The 22,677-nt window shown below is 38.1% G+C and overlaps 1 protein-coding gene across 10 annotated transcripts in view; it reads right to left on the bottom strand.

Annotated features, from left to right (window-relative positions):
* The window catches only part of ZNF521 (zinc finger protein 521), a 235,871-nt gene that overhangs the window by 104,700 nt on the left and 108,494 nt on the right, over window positions 1-22,677 (bottom strand). For 8 of the 10 annotated variants that reach the window (XM_054058508.1, XM_054058510.1, XM_054058511.1 and 5 more), the window contains one exon: window positions 16,278-16,362. The exons of 1 other annotated variant lie outside the window; for it this stretch is intronic. In XM_054058508.1, the coding sequence (XP_053914483.1) occupies window positions 16,278-16,362 (85 nt within the window). The remainder of the gene's footprint in view (window positions 1-16,277; window positions 16,363-22,677) is intronic. One more of the 10 variants, XM_054058509.1, reaches the window with a different exon arrangement.

Here is a 22,677-nt window from a genome sequence, read left to right as displayed (position 1 = left end):
CTCTTTGGTTAATTGTGTAAGATCTGTTCCTCTGCAGTTAAAATTGCCTCTCCATCCTCCTCGCTAAAACAACTGAAAAGATCACGTCTGGAAATTAAGTGTGATGTAGTGAAATCAGGCTGGCACAAGATATATTGCTTAAGTGAAAGGCAAGCCTAGGGGAAAAAAGAGTTAGGTACAGAACATGCAGCTTTGGTTTATCATACAGAGAAACTGCATGGCTGACCATTTTACATGTAGAAAATTGAATACATTTCTCTGCACATCACAATACATTTGACAACTAGATAATACAGTGAAAATCATGTTAAAAATACACACGTAAGACTGAAATTATGCTATAAAAATAAACAGTTCAATTAAACCAAAATTAAAGTAACTCGGTTCACAACAACAGATGTGTTTCAGTAGGAATCACTGAGAGAAAAAACTAAATCCACAATGAAATATATTAATATAAACTAACAAAAAAATCTCTTGGCATGGAATTGCCTGCAGAATGTGCATTTATTCTGTAAACACTGTAACAATGATTATCTGTCCTTCCAGCTCTCAGTGGAGATTCTTGCTTTTGAAAATGTCTTGTGGTGACTTACTAAATTCAGGCTATTTCAATTAGTATTACTGCACATTAAAAATTAATTGTATTAAAGAGTGGATTAAGGTTTAAATTTCAATTCTACAGTGTGTGTGCTAGAAATGACAGCTAAAAATCAATGCTCTCTGGCCCATAATCGGAAGTTTGTACGACAGAACAGTGTAGAACTGGCGTCAGTTTTAAAAGAATTGATAGTTCAATTCAAGGTGTGTCAGCTCTAATTCCTGATTTAAATGGGAATGTTATACAGCCACATTATTACGCTAAAGAAGAAACTGAAAAAAAAGCTGCCTTGCAATGAAAAAAATGTGTCATCTTCATAAAGATGGAAAAAATCCAAATTACAGCTCAAAATTCACGTTTGGTATCACCGAGGGAAAAAAGATGTTTTAATGGGATGATGACTTCATTATGGAAGATATATATTTTTTTCTGCATTTAGAACATGTTGCTAGAATACCACCCGGAATTGCAATTTAGGCCCCAATCTTACAAACGCTTGCATAAAAGGAAGCTTGTGGCATCTATTCATGTGTATAAAATCATATGCACACTTACATGTTTTCAGGACCTTTTCATTACAATTCCTAATACATAGTGATGCCAGATGCAGGTACATAGAAGAGCTCGAGGACCCTGTGACAATCCTGCTTTTGGACATTTCTTTTCATGCAAACAGCCCCAGCAAGGGCAGCACCAAAGTACGTGGCCGCTAGAGCCACAAGGTGATACACTTGGGAGCCTTGATATTGTGCAAGTCATGCATCAGATCAGTAGCTTCTACTTCTACCCCTTAGCAGAGCACCAGTGGGGATGCTGAATCCCCAGGCTGCACTGGGAGGGGTGGCAGGAATGTTGCTATCAAATGTTATCGAAAGCATAAGTGATCAGGCACTGGACCACAGCGACAAGAGTATATAGGAATGGACAAGGGTTCTTTGTACCTCCACTAAATGTTACCCATGGTCTCCTGAGCTGCCCTGTTGATGTAGAACACAGGACAATTTCTTGGCCTTCACACATATGAAATTAATTATTATCTCCCACTTCTTCATTTGACAAATCAGTTAAAACTTGCCTTCAAGGCTGAAAGCTTCTTCTTGTACAATGAAGGCAGAAATCTGCACTCCTAACATGCTACGGCTTTTATCTAGACATTGTTATTGTAAGTTGGAAAGATTTTTGAAAAGAAAATGCCTTTAGTAAAATATTTGTATCTTTACCACAATAATATTTTTTTTACTACTTGGATGAAACTGAATTTTGCAGAAGGTTCTTTAAGATCATGGCACTGGATGATAAATGGAGACCACCGCTATAATTCTTTCTTTGAAAGTGAACACAGTGCCAAAAGGAAAGGAAACAGCTCAAGTAAAATAATTTTTTGCACTCTTCTGTATTGTAAATGATGGGAAATAGCAAGAAAGAAAAAAGCATGTTCTGCTTGTTATAAATCTAGTATTGTTCCTGTCTGAAAATGGTTTGTAAGAAATGTCTGTCACTTGTATCAGCAACAAACTCATTTTTTTAAGAGCAAATGATGAAGAACATCAAAAGTCTAGCGAACAGACAAAACTGGCATCACTGAAGTATTGCAAAGCCACCCAGGATAACAGAGCCTGGAACTAAGCAGCCATTGGTGTGTACCCAAAGAGACAAGTTGATGGCCAAAATGCTTTTAAAGATCCCCTGTGCTGCGTGGATGTCCAACAGCAAGTTTGGTATCAAGAGAGTAAAGGAGATGGGTTGTAATAACAACAATAAAAAAATAATTTGGTGCAAATGGACCCCAAGGTGTAGTAGTCATCCCCATGCAACAATCACCCTTCACTGCAATTTACTGATGTTGCTTCATTACAATACAGGATACAAAGGGGGCAATATTAAGGAATACTATTTAAAGCTACAAGACCTGTGGTGCCAGCTATAGCTGGAATTGAATCAGAACTATGGATTAAAAAAAAAAGGTAATTTCAACAGAGAAAACTGAAAAATGAAAGATGCACAAGTGTGCCATTTTTATGAGCCTTAGCTGAATGCCACAATAAGCGACTCAAACTAAAGACTGCCAATACATTTTATAGGATAAATTCACAAATTCTTTGCAGAAGCACAATAATCAGTGCTTGCAAATTAAAACAATAGCCAAGGAAGACAACAAATGCAACTGGTTTAGGCAAGGGAGAAAATAAATGATATCACATGATAGCAGAACATAGAGAAATTGAGAGATTTTTGCAAGATACAGGACCTGCAGAATAGATGGACCTTGAAGCAACTTTCAGAACTGCAGTGACAAATTTTTAAGAGGAATAAGCCAATGTTATTGACTCATGAAAGCCATCACAATTTCTGTTAACTTTCTTTCTGTTAACTGGTACTGACTGGGGAAGAAATGAAGGATGATTTTTGTTGTGTGGAGAAGGTGAAGTCAAGAATAGAAATCAGCTGGACTGCATCTGTGAGAACTGATGATACAGTAAAAGAGGAGAAACAATTTTCTTAAATTGGCCTCTGAAATGGATAGGAAACATCAACCAAATTTGGGAGCTCTAAGGCAAGCTGTAGAACTCCCTATTAGCCAAGAGATAATAAAACCCACAAATAATGTAGTAGGTTGCTATTACAGCCTTACAGTTTTTTTCTTTCTTAGCATTCAGAAACTAATTTGTCCGGAAAAATCTCTGTGGATAAGTACTGCCTCCATTTCACATTTCAATGACTTGTTCTAGGCTAATGATTGGGAATGCTGGAACCACCACAAACTTGCACCCATTCTGACTCCTGTTTCAACATTCTGAAACAAAAATTGCCTTTGTAGCCTGTCAAGCAAAGCCTTGGAAAACAAGACTTGGAAAAAAGGAGTTCCCCCTCCAAACAAGAAAGGAGAACACCGTAAAGCATAAGGAGAGAGGGAGAGAGGCTGTGTAAAGCTGTGAAAAAGTTAACTGAATTTGTAGGAGATAAGGGCATAGGAGAAGTCAGAATCAGGGAGCCTTCCAAATCTCCTTTTTAGTAAGATAAATGGGAAGGAAACATTTAAGAAAAAAGGGCAGCTAGAGTGTGTTGAGAGTGCTTCTCTTGTCAGAGAAGAGAACAGATTCTACTGACGCTTTAGGTTGAAGGAGACGAAGAAAATCACCAGCCCATAAAAAGGCTGGCCTGGAGGATCCATTGCAAGGGTTGAAAGAGATGCACATGCAGCACAAAAGCAGAAGTTGATGTAAAATACGATAACCTAGGTGACATATTATAGAAATTAGAGTCCTGTTTTCTGTCACCTAATTTATTCCCATGCACCACCATGAAGGATTTTTCCTGGCGGTACAATTCCGGTTTCTACTGCTAGGCATACTCCATCACTGGTGCAAATGCAGAGGCATGTAAAAGTAGAGAACTTTTCCATTATTAAGAAGTATATATAAGATTAAGTTTTCTAGGCTAGCTCTCTGCCCAAGCCTATTTCTTTAATTTTTCACTTCTACAATTTTCTTTTCATTCTGTTTTCTTTTCAGCCTTATTTTTTTAAGCTCAGCTATATTTAATCGAAAAAGGTTAAAAATACCATCCCTGTTAATTCTGTCTTGAAGAATAGCTGCACACAAGGAGCAGTGTGGGTTAAAAGTTCAAATTTGGCAGGGAAACGTCACTCAGCTGAAGAGAAGAGTATTTAACTGCTCTGGTGAAAATTGGTTTTGATTTGATCATGTTATGACAGTTTGCAAATCACACTTTGCACTAAGTGATATTTGGGTTAGGCTTTCTAACCAAACTTTGAAGCAAATGGAAGGCTGCATTGCCTCTGAATGAGTAATTGAATGAGGTAGTAAACATCAACATCTCCCAAGTTATTCAATGAATTACACAGTGCTCTGCAGGAGTCTCATCTGGGGGCGCCTGGAGGGGATTTTTTTTGCACAGTTATCTGATGTCTTGGCACTCGCATAGGTGTGCAATGAAAAGCGATGAAGCCAGAAGCACAGTGGGTTCATTGTGAAGGTTGCCCGAGAGAGGGTTGGGAGAAAAGGTGCCTAGGCAAACAGCTAGATATTAAGAATATACTGCTGAGGTCCCAAATTACGACACCCTGATAAAGTATTGTGTGAGAGAAAATTCAAACTGTACAGCTAGGCACTGAAAAAAAAAAAACCAAAGGATGTTACAGGCATATCCTTAACTCTGGCCACTGTACACGTGTTTTATGGTCGCTTTAGATTACAGAAATATACTATCCTTTTTATCATTCAGTCTAACCCAAATGTGAGACTTGTACCTTTCAGTATAAAGGCAGTGAATGAGGCAGAGTTTTGAAGTAAGCTTTGTCCAACACACTATGAATAGCACGTTCTGTAAAATCTCTTGGATAAGTACCACCTATATCAGCTTATATTTATGTAATAAAAATAATGTGTTATGTGGCTTTGCACCTTTGAGCAGGTCTCCTTCACTCTGCCCACTGCTTCATTTCCTCTGAGGCTTCTCCTAATGCCCTGAACTACATAACGTATTCAAACAGCAGCTTAGTTAAGAAAAATATATCTGCCAAAAGGAATGTTTCTTCTTCCTTTCTCCCTACACATTGAATTTACCTCTATAACTGCATTAGTTTAAGGCCATGTGACAGAATTATTCAGTTCTGCCCCATTGATATGTTGGTCCCATGGTTTTACTAACATATTTCACAAAGAGGGCATATAATAATTTTTCACAAGCAAAAAACCTGAGACTGAACTTTAAGGATATGACATTTTTGTGCAGAGAAAATCTTAATTTGGTAATATTTACATTTCCCATGTAGCAATTAGATTATTTTTATTATTTCACAGACATATCTGGATTGCTGGTTGCTAAAGTAGCTGTTTCACAAGCTGAAGGAGGTGCTAGATAGCCTGTTCAGCTTGTACACACATGAATACACCCATGTACATAAGATGGGGCATTCAATGACAAAACAACTTGTATTTTAAGTAGGTATTACCATTTAACTTTACATTTAACTTTACCATTTAACTTTACATTTAACTTTAATTTTCTACTGGCTCCACTTGAAGAAAGTAACTATACATGTGACAAAAAGTATTCAGGTGTATCTTCTGGCCACACATGGTCTACATGCAAAACTAAGGATTTTTACCTAAATATAATTCTAGGCTCCCACCAATAAGCAGAACTAAAAGTCTTGCTTATTGAAAGCATGCTGGTAGCTCAACAACTATGATGAGGAGACAGAAGGAGTTACTTTCCTCAGTAAGGATCATTGAGTGTGTCACTGGTTAATTCCTGTTCTATGCTCCTCATTAGCATTACTCTCAAGTTTCTGGTTATCATATCCGAAATATTAAGACATAATAAGTACGAAGGTGCAGATAATTGGATATTAACCAGAACATACTTGACTGGGCAGGAGGTAGGGCCTTGCTTAAACTAATCCTGAAATGTATTAATCACCAATTAATGAATGGGTTTCAAATTCATTTTCTATTATAGAACACCTCTGAGTATCTAAGCTTTTTCTAATAAAATGAGTTGGAATAACAGGATAGGAATAAGAAACACTCCAATTTGAGGCCGGTTTGAATTAATTCCCTATAGCTCGTTGTTACGTTCATCGAAAACAATAATCCTGGCATGACTGACTCCCTTTATAAGGTTGAGAAAATAACCATATATTATCACACTTATAGGCTCTATTTGCAGGTGCAAATGGTCACACAGAGGCTAAATTCAGAACAGAGCTAGTTCACCGGAGAACTGCTGTAGCACTATGTATATTTCTTAAGAGCAAATATAGCTCTGTAAGACAAGAAGCGTAAGACCTGCAGCAACTCCAGATGGGTATTGCGAATTAATGATTTTCAGTGTGAATACAGGTATACAATATGTCGACTTCTGTAAAAAAAAAAAAATACATTCAAACACCTCCTCTTTCCATCCCAGCCCAAAATACGATTCACACAAGTCCACTCTGGTGACCCAGGCTCTTGGAGAGTGGAAGATGAATGTTGGAAGGTCAAATACTCAAAGATTATGAAATCTGGTTAAGAAGCCTGGTGGTGGGAGGCTGAGGGAGAGAGAAATTAAGCTCAAAAGCCCCAGCTTTGGACAGCTTTGCTGATTTTGCATTAAGCATGCAACCTCAACCAGCACTGCTAACTAGTTTGACATGGTTGTCCTCTTCTCAACTAAGAGTCTAACTGGCTCAAATAATAGAATTTTTTGTTAGGCGGGTATATTTAAAATCCAAAAAGAAATGCAAAAAACCCAGAAACACGGACTCATGTTTCCCACTTTTTTTCTTTTTCTTTTAATAGAACATTCTTACAAGTCCAGGATAATTTTTAAATGGATACTTCAGCATTTTTATTATTTGAAACAGGTGCCTGTTACCGTACCAGAAAAAAAAGCACCAGAGATCTTTATTGTTACTAATGAAGAAAATTATAACAGACATGGCTGAAGTACTATTATTCCCCTTTCTCTCTTCTTCCTGTCCTCAGTGTTATTTACATTGATGTGAATTGCAAGTAAACCAATATTATCCATCTCTCTGTTTTTTCCTTAATTTGTTGACTTTAATTTTAGTAAGTCTTAAATAAGCACTTACTGAAGATGAAGTAAGATATGCAAGCAAGTAGTCCTTTTATCAACAATTTTGCCACAGAAATACACAAACATTTCAATGGCTCTTCATTAGCAAACAAATCAACAAGTGATATTTTAATGCATGACTTTATTCCATCTCTGTGGGGACTGTAGTTGAGAGTGTGATGTACAGTACAGAGAAAGGAATCATCAGCCACAATGTCCCAGGGCTCTCTCCATTGAGGACTTCTCAGCCTCTGCTTAAAGAGTGCATTTAATTGACTGATAGACAGTAGCTTCTTTGTTCACAGAAGACAGCGAAGTAATGGCAGCTTGAAAATCGTACCATCTACAGGATCTCCTGAGACTAGTAACAGGGGGATATGTGTCAGGAATAAATAAATAATCTAATTATTAAGCCACTTCCTGTCAAGTTAACTCCAATTTGTTGGCTTTTGAAGGCAACAAAACGAGGCATTTTTCCTCATTATGCTTCTCTTTTTATACCACTGGTAATCACAGGCGGATTAAAGGGTGCCTGATTGGTTTTTTTGTCAAGGAACTGAGAAGCAGCCAACAGTACAGAAAAACAGAGTTGGGGTTAGAAGAAATTTCATGCTTGTCTCCTTTCCAGCTCCCTAACAGCCCACACTGCTGCCCCATACAGTGCTGCCAGCTGTACAGCAAATGTGTACCCCTCCAACGGCGGCATACCAGGCCACAGGCTCCATCCTGAGAGCCGTGAGATACCTTGCAATCTTGGCAGGTAGCTACTGCTGTCATAGGCATAATTCTAAAGGTGACCTACGAAACCCCGTCAGCTCACCAAATGCAACAATATGAGCAGCTGAAGTTCGACACCCACTCTCCATATTGGCTTCTTTTGTTTCGCTTCCTCTGCTTAGATCGCAGGGAGAAACCTCGGGACGTGCTCCGTCAAGAGAATCGGAGCCTTCTCCACTCAGAACAGGGGCGACTGAGAGAAGGGATGGCGAGGCTGCCCTCTGCGCTGACAGCTAAACACAGCCCGAAGGAATGTGCTAAGGCTACTGATAAAGCCTGCAATACAAATGGTCAGCAACAAAGAACAAAAGGGAAGGCTGACACCGTGCCATTAATTCAGCCTGTGGTGCTTAAGTATTAACATGCACAGTGTATCGCTGCAGTGGCTCGGAGGAGGATCTTACAGCAGGTATAGGGAAAGGAAAAACTTTTGTATCGCCTGGCGTTATCCTTCAGTAGCATCTCCTCCTTCTAGTCCAATTCATACCGCGGGTAGTTCTGCAGGAAAAAATCTAAAGCTCTCGTGTGCTTTGCTTCATTTCTCTACAAAATGAACTCCAGTCTGAATTGTGGACATCTAGCTAATGCTTCTTTCAGTAGTATTATCATTACTATTATTACTAGTACTAATATTATTTAATAGTAAGATACTTTCATTCTATTTGATTAGAATCTTTTAAGTCCAAGGTGCCCTCCCTCCAGAAAAGGGGTTCGTAGATGTTTGCCCACTGTCCTGACTGAACCATTTGTGATTTTAGAAGCCACGACGGTCTTTCCTAAAAAGCTGACTCGAAACCCAAGCCCTATTTCCTGCTTCCACTCCCTGAAACGAAGGTCCAGCTTCCAGCAGAGCAGCTTGATGGGGCAAAAGTGTGCACCTAGGAGGGGTGTCAGGGCAGCTGTCGCCTGAACAGGTGACACACACAACCTAATGCCCAGAGAACAGTGCCACTCTAGCACGTTTAACAGCCGCCTTTGCCGTTTCTGAATACATCTTGAATTTTTTGTTAAATTGCGCAGATAATTAAAGCCTCTTCATATTTACAGTCTGCTTCATCGGTACCACGAATTCTGCTCTCAGTTACTGTCTGCAAATTCCCTCTCTGCACAATTTCATACTAAGCAATAACACTTCATTTTACATAAGTTTTATCTGATGTCCCCATACAGAGCTGCCAGCTGTACAGCAAATGTGCAGCTCTCAAACCCAGGCCTACTAGGCCATGGGCTCCATCCTGAGATCTGTAAGGCACCTTGCTGTCATTGGCAAGCGTTCCCTGCTATCGCTGCTACCATCGCTCCACACTACACACAACTTAAAATCATCTGATTATTAGAATTTGTGGTCCACACTCCATTTTATCCTTTATTTAATCTATCCCCAGATCACACATTTGTTTAAATGTTTTGGCTGGTTTACAAATCATGCAGCCATCTGCACAGTAGGTGTGACACCATTTTTTAGACAAAAGTTACATTGCAAACCAACAAAGATAAAGTCATTTGAAATGCTTTGGTGTTTGTTATTCTGCCTGGTTTGCTTGGACCAACTCTAAGAAATAAACAGAATTATCTGTGTAAATCGATGAACATCTATGAAAAACAACACCCAGCAGAACGCAGAGCTTGCTCCATTACCTACGTTAATATCATGACAGCTGAGGAGAGATGACCTGGCCCACTTCTCATCTCTCCTGTACAGATGGCTATTAAAGAGAAAGTATCCCTTTTGTATGGTCCATGCAGAAACCCTTTATGGGCTTTTCAAATAAGCTAGCATTGCCCACAGGAGAGTAGCTTCCTGTTAGTATTAAACAGCCCAGATTTTGTCTATTTTGTAACCTAGCTCTTCACAAAATAAATCTACGTTTTCTCGGAGGTAACACCAAATGCTGCTTTTTCTGAGTATTTCAATTACACCTCCTCATTTTGCAGACAAGGACATCAAGTTTCTTCTAACTTTCATACAACTTCTCACCAGCTCTGCCTGTAAACAGGACATTCCCAGGCATCCAAAAGAGGGTACGATCTTCATGATAAATCGACAATTTCCATTTCACAATTTCCATTTCTTACTACTGAGGAATCGGTGGAAGATGACTAACAAAAGGATGTCTTCACCTCCTTCCTCCTCTAGTGTGTAGATGCGTATGTTCGGATACGTTTTCTCCTAAACCTCATGTAAGAGACACTTCATAACATCAGTTTTACTGTACAGCAATTAAACCGACATTCTGAATATGTGTTACTTGAGGTCAACATGGTGCAACAAGTATTAGTTGCCCAGCACAGCTTTCTGCATATGTGAAAGGAAAATCATGCTTTTTAATGACCTCAGGCACTAGACAAATAACAGAATGTGTGAACGCCACATGCTATTACCATCAGATGAAAATTTTCCTGGGCTCCTAAGTAAGCCAGCTGAGGTATTTCCTTTGTCTTGACATCAGTGATGTTGTCCACATGTACCATAATGTACAATGCAGAAATGTGAGGCAAATAAGATGATTTATTTTTATAGGTTTATTATGCATGCATTTAAAGCATGCATAATGCAAACATGCATATCCACACAACACACAAGCATATATACATATTATATACTTATATCACTGTCACTGAAAAAATCAGAAATCATGAGTTGCACTAAAATGTGTCTTTACATCTTCTAATGGTTACATACTCTTGTTATTATAAAACACAGCTGTAAAATTTCTCTGCAAAGAAATTAAAATGTTAGATCCCACTTTCAATATACTCTTCTTTTTTAAATTACAATTGTTCCAGTATAGATCTGTTTACTTGGGACTTTATTTTGCTGGTCTAAACTATAATTCTTCTTGTCAATGGCAGGGTTGCTTCATCCTGTTTTCCCATTTGCTTCCTAACTTCAATGCTCAGGTTTCTTTCTTTCTTTCCCTTCATTTCCTCCCCCTGCTCACACCTGCTACCTCACTCAATGCTACACAACATCCTCCCCTCAAACACAAGCTCAACCCCTTTCCACAACGGACTTCAAAAAACACATTTTATACACGACATTGAAAAGGTGAAAAAAAAGGAAAAGGCTATTTACTTATTAGAAATGACCTATACAGAAATCTTCAGAAGAGGTATTGGAAAAAGGTACTGAATCTTGACTATCGCACCCTTCCCCTTTGCTCCCCGACTTTTCAGAGGGGCAGTGGCTCTTACTATGACACTGGGGCTTGCTCTCTCCATGGATAAAAGTAGCAGCAAACCACAAAGATTGTGGGTTTTTTCCCCCTTTTATCATTTTCTTTGTCAGCCTGATCAGTCCTCAATGGTAAATGTGCTGCTCTGTTGTGCACAGCCAGCGGCTTGCAATTTGCTCACTATGTTTCATGAGACAGTTGTTTGTGGCTGTTTGGAACACATTTACCTCTTTGGGGATTTATGCGCTAGTTGCAATGCCAACCTCCATAGTGATAGAGATTTCTTTCTAACTAAAATAGATAATTAGAAGCTGGTAATTATTGGTCAAGAATTATCAGAGTGAAAAAAATTAAGCTCTTCATAAATAGTTCTTGGCAATGTCATCTCTTTACATTATCTCATGCCTAACAGTACTTTACTCAGAGTACTTACAAATTTACACTACTGCTGCTGAGCCTCATATTTTTGGATGGAGTTATTCCTTTTCTGAGTTAAACCAAACTCCCCAGTTCTGATCCACTCTGTATGTGCATGTGTGTAAACTCCTAGGCAACTGGTACTGCAACTCTTTAGTCTATTTACACTGAACCACATCAGATAATACAGATATAAAGGAACCAGTAGAAGAAAAAACAGCTTGTTTAGCTTGTTTGCTTAAAATAACAGGGAAAATAATAGGAGGTGCACTGGAGTGCAGCAAATAGAACACAAACAATGGCAAGACTCTCTCTCTACCCTCTCAGGTCAAATACCAACTGTAAACTATGTGAGCAAAACAAAGGGATGCCAGAAAGCCTCTCTCTTTTCCACAGACATCATAGACCCAGAAATAGAATTTTCTCAAAGAAAGCTGCTAAAATGCTACATATTCCACTCAGAGGGAAAAGTAAAAGAAAGAAGGCTGCTGAAGAATTACCATGTTTGCCAGCACTTCCTAAACCCATATGAAATGTGGCTGGATTTACATTTCCTCCTTTTCCACTCAAAAGCTAAGAAATTGTTTTACCAACAGACTTTAATACGCACGCTGGCAAACATGTTTTCGTTTGGCAATGATCCAAACAATAGTATGTACTTACATCTAGGTCCAAAACAATGCCTAAACAGAGGGCCTATTTTAAAAAGCTCATGGTTCCTGCCCTCCGGCATACCCTAGCCTAAGCTTGAATCAGCATGTAGTTTAGGCAAATGTGGGCATTGCTTGACAAAAGACAGTGTCTAGGTATGTGCAGACATATCTGGCAGTCAGGACTCTGGAGCTTTCACTCATGTTACACAAGCAAAGAATTCTACTTCTTCACTTCTTTGTCATCATCTATGCAATGGAAAAGGCCTATTACCCTGTCCCATCACAAAGATGTTGGGAAGACTCAATTAAAGACTGAGGAACGGTTTTAAAATGGGAAGTTCTAGAAGTAATGAACATGTAGTTACTGAGGAAAGCCACCCTCATGATGTCTTCTTAATATAACTTGTATAATAATGAATGCAAATTGTACTGTTGTCAAAGATACTTAAGATTACATTTCATTGGGTCATCTGCAGATTTTATTTTCCATTAGGTGGCATAATTCCTCTTGTTGAATTGATGGAAACGTATAATAAAATCTGTAAAAACACTATATACCCTCCTAACAAAGAAGAGTAAGAGGCTTTTCAAATAGCCTCTAATCCCTCTTCCCCTGCTAAATGTCTAGTTGAGATTATATTTGATTAGACAAAACCACACACATATACACAACCTAAAAATACCTTCCCTCAGAGGAGCTATTTTAGACAACAAAGTAATTCCAGTTACTTTATTTAAAAGTCTAAGTTTCACACTGGGATTTTAGAAACATATCTTTGCCTCAGTGACCTTCTATAACACAACTTCTCTCTACAGATGTTAGCAACATGAACTCAGTTTATATCCTGGGATCATTTTCTAGAGGCACAGTAATTAGATGGGACACCATCAACTTTCTAGGCTTCCACACTGCTAAAAAGATGGTGAGTACCAACTGTTCCCTTCAGTTGGCTGAGCATGCATCTCTACCAGTGGTTCCTACACATTTCTGAGTGGAGTTTGGCAGATGACTTTCTATCTTCTTGTTTGCCCCATGTCCCAGCTGCCTCCTCGTTTTCTTTTCCCTGAATTCTGGTTATGGATTCCTTCAGGTAAGAAGACACTACATCCGTCAATAACCGCCACACAGATAATGTGAGCATTTTACTATGAGAGGAAATAACAGTTCCTGAGATTGTGTGATGATGTCTGTAAAGACATTTATTGCCCCTACATTTGATCTAGGGATTATCACGCTGTTTGACTTGCAACGCCTGCCTTCCCAGATTGCTTTCCCTCTCTCTTGCATCTAAAGTAGTTCTTTCTTTCCCTCTCTCTCTCTCTCTCTCTTCCTGAAGCTTTCTCAGTTTCCCCTCCCCAGAGGAGCAAAGACACTACATCTTGTTCTGCCAGTCTCCTACTGGGAAAGCAGGCAGGAAGACGTATTTTGTTAGATACATGTAAAAAAGCAGGGACCAACGACTTTAGTAAACCAGGGGTTTTTGTTTGGTAAATGTGCTGTGTCAACAAGTCAATATTCACTGAAGTGTTTCATCTAATATATTTTTCAATCTACCTATTGATATGCACACAGATATCTGTGGGTATATCTACGGGTTACATATATCCACGCAAATGTGTTAGTGTGCATGTTTTGTCTATTATATATGAACACTATAAGCCTACCTACAGATGCATAAACTAAGGCCGGTTTTAAATAGCTTGATGTCACCCCTTGAACCTTTCTCTCCAGGCAGAATGCAGTCTTGGAAAAGGTCTGTGAACAATGATATAAATTAAAGGGGAGGAGGGTGAACGAAATTAGAAAGATAGCTAAGGAAAAATCCAATTAGTGGTGAGAAGGCTAACAGAATAGGAGATCAGAAATTATTTTTCCCTGTGCTTCAATTCTGAGGTCACATTCAAAACTCTCCGGAACGTTGATATTCCTTTCACTCCACCCCAACACAAAATCCCCTTGCATTTGCTTAATCGAGGCTACATCATTAAGAGCTGCACTGTTAAGTCTGGCAGCGCAGATAAGAATCTTTCACTGAACACAGATTACCACAAGCACGACCGGCAAATCTCCCTGCATGTTTTGCAAGCTCCTTCTTTATTTCACTGGGAAGATTTCATATTAAGCACATCTAAATCTGTGTCACTATGGTTATGTCATGAAGCAATATCATGCATGATTAGATACAACACAGACAAAACAATTAACTATTTTTAAAAGATTCGCTTTTCTCATTCAACCTCATCCAGCTTTTAGAAATAGAACATAGGCAGTTAATAGCTCAGTTTAAGAGAATCTTAGTTTTTTTCAGAACTGCAGACTGAAGCAAGCTAACTGGATTTGTCCTGCTTTACTGACTCTCTCCTCCTTTACCTCCCATTCTGACCCTTTATTAGAACTAATCCAGAAAACAGAGGCAAAAAAAAGAGAAAATCTGAGTATTTCATGAAGAAAGTGGGCTCCTATTCTGAAAATATTAGGCACTTGGGCAAGCAAACACACCACTCCGTCATTTCAGCATTGTCCCTTACCCAAATTCTCTTATTTCCTGTAATGTTTCAGTGTCACTATATGCTACAATTAACAACATGTCAAACACTGGATTCAAAGAAAACAACAGAAATAGTGGGTTCTACTGTAAATTCCATGTTACTGACCCAAACTGGATACTGTGAAATAGTTAAAATTATCTCCTCAAAGACAGAAAATATAAAAAATGAGGCTTAATCCAACAGGCAAAATTTGCTCTTTTACAAAACCAGCTTAAAGTTTATGTTTATCCATTTTTATGAGAAGTATATAAAATGTTCATGTTCTATATGTATTAAAACTTATTAATAAAGTACCCAGAAAAATGGGCTATTAAGTTTTGGCAGGTAGCTTTCTTTTACGGTGCAGCCAAACTACTAGTGCTCATGGAAGAAATCTGCATGTTAACTTGAGAAAAAACAAACAAAAACCACAAGCATCAAACTAAGTATTTTTAAGTTATAAAATTAAAAAATCCCCAACAAACTGTCTTCTGTTGAATATGTAATTACTGGCTTGTATACATATCATTTGGTTTGTGCTTTACACGCTTTACATGCTTTTCTGTTATAGCAAAAAAAACAGCATAAGGGAAGCAGGAATATAAAATCAATGGTATCCATCTCTGTCTTGAAATGTGAAATTTGGAAAAGGGGCTAAAAAAAAAAAAGAGACAACCCTGGCAATGTCATCTTATTATCGGGCAAATGATGTGCTTGATAAATTTAATTGGCTGCTAGAACTCTTAGTGCTATTACTGAGTGGTTACCAAATTGAAAACATTATGGGTAATCCTAGGGGAATAAACAAATAATAGGAAAATATGAATATCAAAGAAAAAGCAGCTTTTGTTTTATACCAATTTACAACTGTAACAGCCTTATAAACATCAAGCCAGGCTTGGATTCAGGAATCCTAAAAGACTTTTTAAAACGCTTGTACCTTAAAGAACAGATTCCATTACTGAATACTGCAATTCCTTACTTTTTCAAATAAATGATAGTATTTAATTGTATACAGATACACTCAGGATTTTTTTCCAGACTGCTCAAACACAACAAACAATACTATTTTATGGCCATTTGAATTATTTATGTTTCCTAATGACAAAAACTCACCAGTTTTGATTTTGGTACCAAGGTGCTTGAGAAGTACACAGTAGTGTCATTACCATAATAACTTCTGAAATTAAAACCTGTCTAAAACTCTATGGAAAGCTAACATCCAGTTCATTAACCATTCCTGTTAGTTTGTTTTCAATAATGCAAAAATGATTAGAAGTTTAATTTGCTAATCACCTTTGTTTTGACTGGCAGTGGATATATAATTCTCTGCAGAAGTCTAAACTAGCCCTTGCAGAAAATAAAATATGCTAATGCTTTATCAAGTCTAATAATACGAATAAAAAAATCAATCATGCTTAGGTTAATCATTGATGGATGCACAATTAATTTCTCCTTAACTCTGTTTAATTTTAGAGGCAATGATGACCATGAGTAAGAGAAATGTCTGTCTGTGAGAAGTTTTAGTGCTTCACTTACCAATCATGTGGTTTGCAACATGAACTTGGATATCCCATTCATTGTAGAAAACCATCTGACATTTGATGCACTGGTAGGTCTTCTTCTAAAGAAATAAGGGTAGATAAAATTTACTGAAACATGTAATTGGAACCATTTCATTGTAACTCAAAATACTGAGTTCAAAGTGGTTATTTAAAGCTCTCCAGCAGTGTTTTCATTAAAGCTTAATTATTAATATTAAAAAATAACACTCTGCAGTTCTGTAGTATCTTTTATCTGAGTTTCCTGGAACTGTAGATGATTGTCTTTTTTCAGCTTCCTAACTCCATGGACTGACTGGTACCGCTAAAACACCAGCTTTATATTTATGGAAGGAAAAATCAGTGAGGGTAAGTGGGATGTGATCCAAACAACACTGAAATCAATGTGAATCCTTCATTTTATACCAACGGATTAGCCCCACTAGAAAACTGAGGAGAAGCCAGGAACAGAACACAGATATCAGAAATGTTCTCCGTGATTTGGGACTGGGCTGAAGAATCTCTTCTGCACCTTCCAATTTAAATGGTCCATCAAGTTGCCATCTTTCAAGGAGAGAAAAATCCCTGCTACTCTCCACAAGTGATTACTGTATCTGGGCAGTTGCTTCAACATCTACTGGCAAGCCTGTACGAAAACTGGGAAGGCTGGCTGGAAACCAGCCAGGGAGAAATCCTCCTGGCCACATTAGATTGGGCCTGACTTACTTAAAAAACATGGTGTATACAGAACAAATTCATTATAAACAATGAAATGCATTACTCTGCTGTCTTTGGTCCACTGGAAAAGTTTTTCATTTGTGTCTCAGTGTCTTTCAAAAGAGATCTGCTATTTCACTTTTCTACATGGTACGTCACTTGTCCAAGACATTTCAACATCCTAAGAATGTAAATGTATTTTCTCTTATTATTTTTCTTGACCTGAATTGGCCAGTTATTTGATATTGGAAAGCACTTGATATTGGAAAGCACTTTAAAAGAGAAAACAAAGAGTACATTCAAAAGTAAGATTTTGGGGTTTCACCATAAAACTGCAGTTATCCAGGCATCTAATGAGACAAGTCAGATTCGTAATATAATTCAACTGCATAATTGTAGTATCAAGGACTCAACTCCTAAGGATAACAGTCCTGGAGAGCTCAATTGTTGTTTTGAAGATGCGATGAAGGCAAGGTAAGCCCTGAACTGCTGCATCAAGGCAGTAACCCAAGAGGCACCTACTTTTCTGTACAGCCACAGACACTTTGCCTACATCAACAAAAAGAAAAAAACCAACCAAACAAACAACAAATTATGTATTTTAAATGTATCTTAAAGAATATAAAGCTACAAAAAGCTAGCACAGATGTAGTAAACTGCAGATTTTTCATATATTAGTAGGGGAAGAAGCAGGGTTCACTGGAAAAGATGTATCAAAAATACAGCCTGTCTTGTCTGTATTTAACTTTTAAAGAATGTTATACAGCTGGTATTATTGATTATACTAAAATAAAAGGGTTTTTTTTCCCTGACTCTAAACATAATTAAAGATATGCTGGATTTGTTATCAGCATCTAAATTTAGATGCCCTGACCCAGACAGATAAAATGCCTATCCATTAAGTATCTTTCTGCATCAAGCCTGTAGGCAGGAACTCAAAGAATTTTTAAACATATGTCATTTTGTCTTACCAAGTTAACTGAAAAATTAGTGACTAATCAAAGTAAACACTGAAATTAAGTGTTCCTGTGGGCTCCTCTTTACAAATCTCCCATTGCTTCTCACACACAGTGGCTATTTCAATTTTCTTGATGACAATACCAAAATGTGTTGCGTCACTTCTCAGTGGAAATAATCATAAGCCCTTTTTGCTGTTTTTCATTTAAATCAACTTTAGTTTTCTAGCACATAACCAGGGTAAATCTTTACATAGACAAGCAAAAGCAATGCGTACCCAGAAAACAAATCCGCTTTGACTGAGTTTTACAGTTACAATTTGTAAAGGCTGCTGTTTTAAAAGATAAAACACTTGTTTCCTTTTTTGTTGTTGTGACAATACTGGTAACGTCGGTAGAAATCCAGGTTCAGTCTAAAGATTTCCTGTTGTATGTGGGTAATTTTAACCTTACTGCACTACATCTAGGTCTATCAAAGACCTCTAAATAATGACAGTCACGATCAAAGATTTATTATGCTAAGCTCTTTACAAGATGCTTTTTGATGCTGACATATAGAACAGCAATATTGCATAAATAAAAATCACTATCCTTTTTTTTAAAACATTGTTTCCCTTTAGAACTAGTTAGAAAATATTTCTTACTCCCTGATGACAGGCACTATATATTGTTTATTAGCATACCCCTAGCATTATTCCTGATATGTGACTTTGTTCAACAACAAAGAAACATAAACTTAATGGCTGGTCTTTTCTCTTGTTAGCACAGTAACGCAGAGTGCATGTCAAGAATTGTTGGCAAAATTATGACTGATGTACATAATGACAACATATACAAAGGTTGGGGTTTTTTTTTGAAGTCTAATGCCAAAAAATAAACTCATTTGACAACAACAAAAAATAATAATTTACTAGCACTTACTAGCCTCTTCAAAATGATCTGACATATTTGCAGAATAACACACACAGGTTTTCTTTTTATCGTGAAGGGAAGAATGTTTTTGTGACTGCTGCTTGATCAAACACTGGTTCTTTTTTGTTTCTAAACATATTCTAAAATGTTGACATCAACTTTTATTAGTTCAACACACAGTCACCTCAAAGTGTCTAAACTTGTGCACGGTTAAGTTTTTATTTTAAAAGCAAACTCAGTAAATTCCATTTACCCTTAGATTTTCAAAGTGATCAAACCTTGTCGTTTTGACACCAGGCTGAACAAAAACCACATACTTATTTCCATATGTTTTGCATTCTAAGGAAGTACTTTTTTATTGCAAGGTACATCTTAGTCTCACAAGCTTTGTCAGAACCACGGGACTCATAACTGCTCACAGGAGCTCTGAGGTCCTGATGTGCTTCATGACTGATCCCAATTCCCTACTGAGGTGAGATCCAGGGGGAGACCGACTGTGTTCCCACAAAGGGGAAACCTAGTGGAATAAGACAGAAATGAGCCCTGGGGCATTGTAACTCCATGTCCCTTGCCTGGATAGCTGGGAAAGAAGATTGCAGCACTTGTGTAGCACAGTATAGGAAAAAAAAAAAGGATTCTGACTCAAGGAGGCATTTGAATGTCTCCTGAGTGTCTCCAGTCCTCTGCGATACAGGATGGCTCCAGAGAGAAGAAAGCACAGGGCTGTGAGAGCCAACCTTGTTTTGCCTTGCTGAAGCTGTTCGCAGCGAGGAACCTTGGCTGCACCCCTCTGCCCGAGTCACCTGTGCCTACAGAGGACTCAGAGCACAGAGTGGGCACCCAGTCCTTACTGCTCCAGCTCACAGCCCAGGGCTTATCAGCTCCACAGAAAGATGAAGGGTAGACAGCAGCAGGTACTCATGCCCTAACCTGCCACCACTGCGTTTCCCAGAGGACACCTGTCAGCCCCCTGTGAGAGACAGAAACATGACAACATTCCCATTCTCCCCTCTAAATACGGAAACAAGTTGACTCACATTTCATGCTACAGAGTAAGTTTGCATCAGCAAAGGTGGGCTGCAGAAGACCCCTACCAGTGCATTTCCATACGGATGTGGGAAGGACCAGTGTGGCAACTGGAGAAGCCATATTGGACTCTAAATTGTGACTTGCTGCAAAACTTCCAGATTTGTACCAGAGAAGAGTGACACACACATTATCAGATGGGATTAAGAAAGTGTTTTAACTTTTCCCTTTTATTTCTTATATTATTCTGTCCTTGTCTTTTCACAAAACTCTTCAATAAACATGCCCACAATCCTTCACTAAACCCTCTCCTGCTAACCTAAGTGTCAATTTGTTTTCTACATGCTGAGCGTAAGTTTGAGTCATTCCTGGAGCCATTCAATACTGTCCGTGAAGAGTAACCGCTTGGACAAGCTGTCTCATAAGAGCACTGGGCAATCTGGTGGTTTCTTGCATTCCTGTTTGGTGTTCCTGTTTTCAGAACCAATTCAAAGCCTTCCAGCATGCAAAGGTGCTCTGTGACCACATTTAATGAGCTTTGGATTGGGCCTTCAATCCGTGCAGAGCATATGCATGTGTCTCTCTAACCTTTTGAATAATTAATGTCACCCAGACCTTTAATTATTGTCCTGATCCTCACTTGTCACTTCACAGTTTTCAAAATTTCCTTTCGATAAAGGTGCCCTAAGTGTCCATGCTATGTAAAAATGAGGCTTTGCTGCTTTTATAAACAGCCCAAAAATATGGTCTTTCAATTGGTGCTTCAGTTCTGGGTCCAGAATTTTATCTGTTTGTATAAACAAAGTAAAACAACTAATAAACACTCAGTTAGGGGATTTATAGTTCTATTCAGAAGCCCTTCAGAGGTATGCAGAAGATCCTTCTATGTAGCCTTCTGTTAACTGTGACTGTCTGAGGTATCCATACATTCCTCTTTCTATTCTCTAGCCTCACTGTATTAGTTGAAAATGAACTGCAAATGCTACTTATCTGCCCGTGCTCTACCTACTTGTCAAAGTCATTCAGAATTTTATCACCTGCCTATTTTGTTCTGACATTTCTCCACTTTTGTACTATCAGGGAATTTTATCACCTTACTACTTATTCTTCCTTACAGAGTACTGATATGCTGCATAAACTCAACAAAATTGGTGCAAATAATGATTCTTAATGCTTTCCTTTATTCACATCCATCCAACCTAACCTGCTTCAATTCACAACACTCCTTTGCTTTCCATACCCAAGCCAATGTTTCTTTTCTTTTTTAATCAAACAAAGTATCTCTCCCTATGCCATACTTATTCACCCAACAGATTAGTCTTCTGTGCTATAACATTTCAAAAGCTTTGCTAAAATCCTAGTAAATCATGTTTATAGGCTTCTCTGTCAGCACTTGTGGCTACTCTCTCAAAATACTCTGAATTGAAAATTTTAAGCATGATTCTTCCTTTGTGAATCTTTGCCCTCCATCCTTCATTAAGTTCAAACTTTCTAGGTGTTCTTCTATCATGTCTTTGATTAGCCTTTCTCTCCTGTTCCTCACTGTTTAAATCAAACTCACAAAACAGTAATTTAATGTATAATCCTTACATTTCCTGTTAAATGTCTGCTTGGCAGCCTTTTCCAGGCTGTTGATACCTCTTCTTAAAAGACTGTAAATTTATCTGCTTAATGTTTCTTTTTATTCTCAACTCCTTTCTCTGAGAATTTTGGGATGGATTTTTTCCTGTGATTGTAAGTCACTTTTTGTATACTATATTCTATTATATTACACCTAATCCACGCTTCATTTTTCTCCATGGGGATGATATGCCACAAGTTCCCACGTTGAAGCAATTTTTCAAGAATACTGGTTTCCTTGATTACATACGTATGACATTTGTAGATCTCCTGTATCCCTGCTTTTAAATTAATACTTGTTTCTTATACGAAAGGTAACCAAAATATGCCTTATAGTTTCTCATACACCATTCCCCCTTTCGTAAACACACTTGCAGGTATACCCAGTTCGTTCTACACTCCTTTCAGACCCCTTTTGCATGCACTACCCAAAACGGCTTTGATGTGTACCTCTTAACCTAACAACAACCTCCTGTGTACAACTAGGTACACTGTTCACCTTTGTCACACCAGTTAAAGGGACTTTCAAGGCCTTTTCTACTCAGTTTCATCACATACCAAGGGCATAGATCGACACAGCTGAGACAACCTGCTGCTGCCAAAAGAGAGCAATGCCACACCTCACACATCCTCAAATTCCCCTTTCTTCAAGACCAAGAATTCAATCAGTTTCTTCACATTAAATCCATGCTAAAATAGCATAAAGGTGCATAAACCTGTTAAAATAGCACAAAGGTAACCCAACAAGAGAAAAGTGAATAGCTTCCAACAAATCATATGCGAAACCAAGTCAAAATTTGCACTCTAATACAGCACCTTGCCACTGCTAACCTCTCATGTTGCCAACTGATGTTTTATATCATTATTTTATTAAGGGCTTGCAATGTGCTTGGTCCTACATGAGGCATAACAGCAACCACAGTCCCAGCTTATTTGTCCATTTAGCCATTTTTCATCATAGCTCAGATTATTTTTGACAGTACCTTAATTGAGGATTTCTTCTCTACCTTCCTGAATGCTTATTTTGTCAACCTTAAGCTCTAAAAACCCTAAGCATATGTTAGCCAGTTTCACTGCATAGTTAGCTATTTATCTTGCTTATGGGGCACTGTCATCTTGCATTTTTTTTAAACTGACTACCTGCTAACTCTTCTCATTGCTCACACA

Source organism: Cuculus canorus, chromosome 2 (genome assembly GCF_017976375.1).
Source record: "Cuculus canorus isolate bCucCan1 chromosome 2, bCucCan1.pri, whole genome shotgun sequence".
Classification (NCBI taxonomy): domain Eukaryota; kingdom Metazoa; phylum Chordata; class Aves; order Cuculiformes; family Cuculidae; genus Cuculus; species Cuculus canorus.
The sequence above is the reverse complement of the archived record's forward strand: the minus strand, read 5'-3'. Positions and strand labels throughout refer to the sequence as shown.